Source organism: Coregonus lavaretus (assembly GCF_964263955.1).
Source record: "Coregonus lavaretus genome assembly, chromosome: 26".
NCBI classification, from domain to species: Eukaryota; Metazoa; Chordata; class Actinopteri; order Salmoniformes; family Salmonidae; genus Coregonus; species Coregonus lavaretus.
Genome location: NC_140013.1, coordinates 11,764,928 through 11,773,468, shown reverse-complemented (window position 1 = coordinate 11,773,468; position 8,541 = coordinate 11,764,928). Strand labels below are relative to the sequence as shown.

The 8,541-nt window shown below is 45.8% G+C and overlaps 1 protein-coding gene across 1 annotated transcript in view; it reads right to left on the bottom strand.

Annotated features, from left to right (window-relative positions):
- Positions 1–7,225, bottom strand: part of slc6a4a (solute carrier family 6 member 4a) — a 27,057-nt gene extending 19,832 nt beyond the window's left edge. The window contains exons 1-7 of the mRNA XM_084142418.1: positions 6,711–7,225; positions 5,053–5,187; positions 2,559–2,781; positions 1,140–1,278; positions 726–860; positions 456–559; positions 133–260 (exon numbers count right to left, since the gene is read on the bottom strand). Coding sequence (XP_083998544.1) covers positions 133–260; positions 456–559; positions 726–860; positions 1,140–1,278; positions 2,559–2,781; positions 5,053–5,187; positions 6,711–7,080 — 1,234 coding nt within the window. The 5' untranslated portion in view covers positions 7,081–7,225. The remainder of the gene's footprint in view (positions 1–132; positions 261–455; positions 560–725; positions 861–1,139; positions 1,279–2,558; positions 2,782–5,052; positions 5,188–6,710) is intronic.
- Positions 7,226–8,541: the final 1,316 nt, after the last annotated feature.

Below are 8,541 nucleotides of genomic sequence, written 5' to 3'. Positions count from 1 at the left end.
CTGATCCTAGATCAGCACTCCAACTCTGAGACTCTTTATGAATACAGGCCCTGATGTTAAAAAAAGAATCATACAACAACTACTGCATATGAAAAGTAGATTTTCAATTTGGGATTTGATTGATTGATTTACCAGCATCCTTGGCTACGGACTCCACGCCTATTTTGCGCATCTCAGCCATGTAGCCGAGCACGGTAAAGATGACAAACCCAGAGAGGAAACTGGTCAGGCAATTCACCGAGCTGGTCACCAATGCATCCCTGAGAGAGAGGGAGAGGGAGAGGTAGAGAAAGAGGGGGGGGGGGGGGAAGGGGGTGAAGAGGGTGATGGGAGAAAAAATAGTGGATTAACAACAAGTCACAGGCTAAATAAACCAGATGGCAACGTGGAGAAATACATTCCATACGGCAGATTCATAAACAGATTCTACTGTATGAAGAGAAATGGAGTCTCACTTGTAGCAGTTGTTGTGAAATGGGTTGTAGCTGGCAAAGGCCAGGAGCACCCCGAAACCTGGCCCCAGAGAGAAGAAGATCTGAGCTGCTGCATCAATCCATACCTGGAGGGAGAGGGGGAGAGAGAGAGAGAGCGAGAGAGGGGTGGATGAGAAAGCGGGAAGGAGACAAACTACAGATAAGGAAGACAGGCAGTACGATTCGGTGTCAGTGTGTTGTATGATGACACAAGATTGTCTGGAAACCTAAACCAATAGTGGGCCAACTCACTGTGGTGCTGAGTAGTTTCCCCCAATCAGGTTTGAGGTAGAAGACCACGCCCCTCCAGGCCCCGGGCAGAGTAGCCCCACGAACGAGCAGCACCAGCAGGACAAGGTAGGGGAAGGTGGCTGTCACCCACACCACCTGAGAGAGAGGGGTGGGGGAGAGAGAGAGAGATAGAGGGGTGTGAGAGAGAGATAGAGGAGTAGGGGAGAGAGAGGGGTGGGGGAGAGAGAGAGATAGAGGGGTGGAGGAGAGAGAGAGAGAGGAAGGAAGAGAGATTGACAGAGAGAGAGAAGGGCAAGTATGAATAGAAGACATCAGTGAGAAATAGAGTTCACAGTATTTACCTACTGTTACCTACTGTTAATCTACTGTTTCTCCATCCCTTCTTCCCCCTCTCCGTCCCCCAGCTGTGCTCACCTTGCCAGAGGTCTTGACTCCCTTCCAGATGCTGAAGTAGACAATGGTGAAGATGAACAGGAGACAGAGAGCCAGCTGCCAACTCACACTGCCAAGCTGGTGCAGACCTGGAGACATGTGCACCTGCAGTACCTGACGCCTATACGGAACAGAGGAGAGAGGGATGACCGAAATGGATGAGGAGAGGAGGGCAAAGACAGAGGAGTGAGGAGAGAGGGGGATGAGAGATGAGGAGATGGGGGAACAATCAGGGAGAGGAGAGGGATTTTCGGGAAGAGAGGAATCAGCGAGAAGAGAGAGAGATGAGCGGGAAAAGAAGGTTGAGAAGAGGGGGATGAGACAGAATAACAGAGAAAGGAGCCATTTATGATCAAGAGAGAATAGGAAAAGCATTCGTACATCTGAGGTTGGCAGGTTCCTTGTAGCAGATATGTGGGAATAATTTGATGGTATTTTGAAAGAAAAGAAACAGTTGCTCTTGCCAGTATCGCTTGTGTTTATTTAGCTTAGGTATCAGCCTCACGGCGAAGGCCGCTCAATTAACGCAGTGTGCAACTTTTTATTTTATTTCCAGGGTCATAAAAGGAAGAAAGTAGGCAAGAGATAGATACAAAAAAATTGAATAAACATATTGTAGATACATGATGCTGACACAACTGAATAAGGATATAAGGTAACTTGGCACGGTGAAAAATGATCGAGCGACAGAGATCTATAGCTAGATGCCAGTTTACCAGTTAAGAAAACATACCGGATGAAAAAAACATGGGAATTCTGGTGCCAGACATAAGCCAGAGGAGTTTTACCTGCATTAGAATAGAGTAAACCTTGACAGAGCACCACATCTCTCTTAGTGGGATAGATAGGGGTGAACCAGAAATTCCATAGAAATACAATTACTACAATTACTTAACAGACAAACAAATTGAGCAAACATCATTTTATGTTGACAGAATTTTGGCCTAAGTTCTCAAGTTGGAGCTAGGTTTGGGCCAACTAAACATTTTAAGTTCAGGTAACACTTTAACCAAAAAGTTGACTAAACTAAAAAAGCCTGTGGAACCAGTTACTAATTACTAATTAGTTGAAACAACTAGAATTGTTTTCAAGTGTAGCCATCAACCGGCTGTATACCCTATAGGGAACATCTCTCCTCAATTTAGTACCTACTGCCTCCTCAATCAATCCCTCTTATTTCTTACCTCCATTCTATCTGCCACGTCTTCTCCCTATCTCCCTCCACCTATCCATCTTCCATATCTGCCTTTCATCCACCCATCCAGTCACTGTCCTCTCTGTCTCTACTCCGTCTCTTCTCTATGGAACCTATCATGCCGTCTACCCCTCCCTCCTCTACTGTCCCTGGTATCCCTTTGCTCTTCCCTCCATCCTACCTTGCACTTCCATGTCTTGACTTACGTATAGAACTCCTCGGCGGGCGAGGTGGAGGTGTTGGTCCAGGTGACGTTGCTGTCGGTGGACAGGTAGCGGAGGCAGTTGACCGTGTTCCAGGGGTTGGAGCACGTGGTCCAGGGCAGGGTGGGCCGGAATGACGCCAGGAGGTAATACAGGGCCCACGCCATGATGGTGTTGTAGTAGAACGCTATGTACAGCGCTATGATGCAGATGGCGAAGCCGATACCTTTAGCAGAAATAATAATAACACTTGACTTAAAGACTCTATAGGTACAATGCATTACAATGCAGTTATTATAATGCATTGTCAGACTTGTCATGAGCCTGTATAACCCCTTTATCATGTCCTATAATCCTATATAGATGGTGAAGCTAATACCTGGTGGAAAGAGAGAATGAGAGTTTGTGATGGAGAGAAGAGAGTTTGTGATGGAGAGAAGAGAGTTTGTGATGGAGAGAAGAGAGTTTGTTTTTACGTTAGGATTAACCCAGGTATGAATGAGAGAGGAGGCAGAGAGTGGGGTAGAGTGACAAACGAGGCAAGTGGTGGAACCGGGTATTGAACTGGTTGCACTACCGCTAGACCAGACTCCGACCAGATGAGAAGAGAGTTTGAGATGAAGGTGTGTTCTGTATTGTGGCGTTGGTCAGTTCGGTCGGTGCTCAGTCGCTCCCTCCATCACTCAGAGATCTATACCTATCTATCTATTTTCAAGCTAACTCAAGTTCAACTCAAGTAGGAGTTGACATTTGGAAACAACTGGGATTTACATAACATCATGTTTCTAAGCATGCTGGCATTTCCGTGGGAAATGTGACAATTTCCATAACAGAGAGCTGGACATCATAACATCAAGGGGATGCAGAGGCTTTCATGAGGAATGTGCCGAAGGGGTTGGGGAGTTCATGTTATCTGTCTCTCAGACATTCACTCATCTATCTGCTGTAACAGGCAGCTAGCTGGTCACTGTCTCTCTGGATATGCCACTCCACTCTTCTCCTCTTCTCTCCTGACTCCTCTCCTCTCCTGACTCAAATCAAATACATTTTTATTTGTCACATGCGCCGAATACAACAGGTGTAGACCTTACAGTGAAATGCTTACTTACAAGCCCTTAACCAACAATGCAGTTTTAAGAAAGAATACAACAACAACAAAAATCACACAAAAAAATACAATATAAAATAATACGAAATAAAAGTAATAAATAATTAAAGAGCAACAGTAACAATAACAATAGCGAGGCTATATACAGGGGGTACCGGTACCGAGTCAATGTGCGGGGGCACCGGTTAGTTGAGGTAATTTAGGTAATATGTACATGTAGGTAGAGTTATTAAAGTGACTATACATAGATAATAAACAGAGCGTAGCAGCAGAGGGGGCAATGCAAATAGTCTGGGTAGCCATTTGATTAGATGTTCAGGAGTCTTATGGCTTGGGGATAGAAGCTGTTTAGAAGCCTCTTGGACCTAGACTTGGCGCTCCGGTACCGCTTGCCGTGCAGTAGCAGAGAGAACAGTCTATGACTAGGGTGGCTGGAGTCTTTGACCATTTTTAGGGTCTTCCTCTGACAACGCCTGGTATAGAGGTCCTGGATGGCAGGAAGCTTGGCCCCAGTGATGTACTGGGTCGTACGTACTACCCTCCGTAGTGCCTTGTGGTCGGGGGCCGAGCAGTTGCCATACCAGGCAGTGATGCAACCAGTCAGGATGCTCTCGATGGTGCAGCTGTAGAACCTTTTGAGGATCTGAGGACCCATGCCAAATCTTTTCAGTCTCCTTAGGGGGAATAGGTTTTGTCGTGCCCTCTTCACGACTGTCTTGGTGTGCTTGGACCATGTTAGTTTGTTGGTGATGTGGACACCAAGGAACTTGAAGCTCTCAACCTGCTCCACTACAGCCCCGTCGATGAGAATGGGGGCGTGCTCGGTCCTCTTCTTTTTCCTGTAGTCCACAATCATCTCCTTTGTCTTGATCCTCTCCTGACTCCACTCCTCTCCCGACTCCTCTCCTCTCCCGACTCCTCTCCTCTCCTCTCCCGACTCCTCTCCTCTCCTCTCCCGACTACTCTCCTCTCCTCTCCCGACTCCTCTCCTCTCCTCTCCCGACTCCTCTCCTCTCCCGACTCCTCTCCTCTCCCGACCCCTCTCCTCTCCCGACCCCTCTCCTCTCCCGACCCCTCTCCTCTCCCGACTCCTCTCCTCTCCCGACTCCTCTCCTGACTCCTCTCCTCTCCCGACCCCTCACCTCTCCCGAACCCTCTCCTCTCCCGACTCCTCTCCTCTCCCGACTCCTCTCCTCTCCTCTCCTGACTCCTCTCCTCTCCTGACTCCTCTCCTGACTCCTCTCCTCTCCTGACTCCTCTCCTCTCCTGACTCCTCTCCTCTCCATAACACTTATAAAAAATAGTTTTGACAAGCTTCATTGTGTTAACAAAATTAGTAAAATTCCCCCCCTCCCCCCTCCCTTCTCTTCTCCCCTCCTCTCTTCTTACCCTTGAAAATGGGGCAGATGTGTTTCCAGATGGAGATGCAGCCGCTGCGGTGGAACTGCCCCAGTGCCAGCTCCATGTAGAACAGAGGCACGCCACCGAATACCGCCATCAACATGTAGGGCAGCAGGAAGGCCCCTGGGACAACAGAGAGGAGACAGAAGGGAGGGGGGAGAGAGAGGGGAGGGGGGGGAGATAGACAGAGGGAGAGGTGGGGGAGAGAGAGGGGTGGGGAGATAGAGGGGAGTGGGGGAGAGAGAGGGGTGGGGAGATAGACAGAGGGGAGAGGGGGAGAGAGAGGGGTGGGGAGATAGAGGGGAGAGGGGGAGAGAGAGGGGTGGGGAGATAGACAGAGGGGAGAGATAAAGGGGGAGATAGAGAGGGAGGGGGAGAGAGCGAGAGAAAAAAAAATAGAGGGTTGGGGTATAGCGAGTAAAAATTATTTCATTCATGAGTCAAAAATATAAACTCCCCATGTTTCATAGCTGGACTCTTTGCCAGATTTCTACACACCTCATCTAACAACAACTGACAACATCTGGAACATTAAACATTGACCTGTACCTGACCCTAAAGAGCAAGGGGAGTGAGGGGAGGAATTGGAAATGTCAGAGAGAAAGAAATGCCGAACCCTGGAGAGTACCAGGGAGATAGGCTCCAGTCCAGACAAGCCCCTGTCTCTCTCTGTATTTGATTAGGAATTTAATATTTGTGTGGTTGACATGAAAGCAAAGATAACTGTTGATTGAGTAGCTGGGACTAGGAGACAGAGAGACAGAGAGAGACAGAGAGAGAGAGAGAGAGAGAGAGAGAGAGAGAGAGAGAGAGAGAGAGAGAGAGAGAGAGAGAGAGAGAGAGAGAGAGAGAGAGAGAGGGAGAGATAGAGACAGAGACAGAGAGAAAAGAGATTGAAGCCCCTCTCATAAAAGCAGACAATTAATAGTGTTGCTTCTATCAAGTGTCTCCCTGTCTCCATCTCTCTCTCTCTCTCTCTCTCTCTTTCTTTCCCTCACTCCCGCTAAGCAGAGAAACAGGATATTGCAAATATTCAATAAATTCAATAAAATGGAATCGGAGGCCCGTATTTGATGTGAGGAGGAGAGTTGTAGAAAGGCAGGGAGGACAACAGAGTTCCCTTGTAAACATCTGGGAACATTAGAGGAACATTCATTTATTGTTGTTTTCATTACAGAAGACATAAGGTTTAACGTGTATGTATTTACCCAGTGCTATTTCTATCCGAGGTGTAAATGTTCATTTGATCAAGGTTTTGGTTGGTTTGAATGGTCTGTGTTTTCCAGACTCTGTGTCCGATTTATCCATCTGGTTTTATGGTTCTTTATCTAGCTATATGATTGTGTGAAAAGATGTTGGGTGGACAACTATATTCAAACTATATTCAATGCATTAATGCTTATTTTTACCAGTATACTGTAAATGGTTTAGTTGTATCTGTCATTTTCCTTAACCTCCCTTTCCCCAGCTACAGATTCTCTCCTTTCCAGTGTTATTTTCTCCCTCAACCTGGGTCGTGTTCATTAGGCACCAAACGGAAGAAAACAGCTTGAAACAAGGAGGGAGTACCTAGACTTGTCCAATAAGAAATGCTTATTTTAGCTTTTTGCAACAGCGTGCTCAAATGAACAGGGCCCTGGTCTCACCTCCGCCGTTTTGGTAGCAGATGTAGGGGAAGCGCCACACGTTTCCCAGATCCACGGCGTAGCCAATCACAGACAACAGAAAGTCCATCTTCTTGCTCCAGGTCTCCCGGGGCCGGTCCAGACTGGTCTGCTGGACCACTAGAGTCCTGAGGGCCCCTGCGGGTACACCCCCCGCTACCTCCTTGGGGCTCTGCGCTGTGGACGTGGGGTACCCGTTGGACACCACTCCTGACCCCCCACCAGAGTTCACTTTGGGGTCCCCCTTCTCTGCCAACCCTCCGTCAGCCAGCATGAGTCTGCCGTTCTCCTGAGATGACTCCTCCCCTTTCTCTTTCTCTCCTCCTATCATCATTGACTGCTTCATCTCCATGGTGATGGCCGGTGGTTAGGGGTGTGGTGTGGTTGTTAGCGGCGACGGTGGACTTGTGGCACGGTGTGATGAGGTGCCCATCAGGGGATGAGGGGTATCAGAGTGAGAGAGATAGAGATAGAGATAGAGATAGCGAGAGAGAGAGATAGAGAGCGAGATAGAGAGAGAGAGATAGAGAGAGAGAGATAGAGAGAGATAGAGAGATATATATATATATATATATAGAGAGAGAGATAGAGAGCAGGTGTGTCTGGGCCAGGTGGGACACTTGGACTGGCTCCACTGCCTTCTATGACAAACGCCAGTGGGGACACAACCTGTACCAGACTGCAACACAAACACAACATCACTTGTGTTATTTACCATTGTGTTAACAACAAGACATGTTAAGAAATGTAAATGCTTTTGGAATTACTTGTGTCTTTTCCCTCGAATGGTTTGTGCTCTTTTTTATCGGCTTCTCTGGAATATCCTGAGTGGTTAGTTAACACAGGGAATGATGGAGAGAAATGGGTGAAGACACTGAGACTGACTTGTAATATGTCAAGATGAGGTTAAAAGTGCGAAACACTGGGGGAAATCTGAAATCTGAAAGTCCCTGCCAAATAAGGCCTAAGGGGATTCTGCTAGAACACGTTTGTTTATTTTCTTTCTTGACATTGTTGTAACTGCTGAAGCTACAATCACATCTGATTTCTTGGGTCTCTATACCTTTGGAGATGAAATATGAAAGTTGAACTTCACCACATAAATTAGATGAAAAGGGAAAGGATATACAGGCAGCAATAAGATTTGAAAGGAAACAGTTTGAAGAAGTACATAGTTTGATAGATGAAATCAATGTGCAGTCAGTGTGTTAAGGCATTGTGGAACGAGTTGATAGGGTCATACGCGTCCAAAAACCAGCCGACTTCCTCTGATTTTGCTAACGAAAATTGTTACTTCATACCCTGATAACACATATTATATAAGAAAACATGTATCACTGACATATTCTTCTTGTACTCATAATTTTTCTTTGACAGCATAAGTATAATCAAGATATCATAGTTTAAAACAATTATAATTTCTGAACTTCAAACGACTGGTTAAATCAAATTAAGAAATACTTAAGAAACGTAATGTCTAACTACTTTGTATGTTTAACTCCTTTTTTATATTTTTAACTACTTTTTAAATGTATTTTTATTTTTTTTACTGTAACTACCCTTCATTCTGGGGCATTTTAATGTCCATTATTATCATTATCATTTTCATTTCATTTAATCCATATACACATATATGTTAGACAAAGTATGTCTTAGCAATAGACTGAAAAAGTAGTGTACTAAAGTAATGTAATATTGGTGTAATGTACAGACTCACAATAAAGTAATTTAATAAAGTAGTGTCCTAGTGTAATGTAATATTGGTGTAATGTACAGACTCACAATAAAGTAATTTAATAAAGTAGTGTACTTG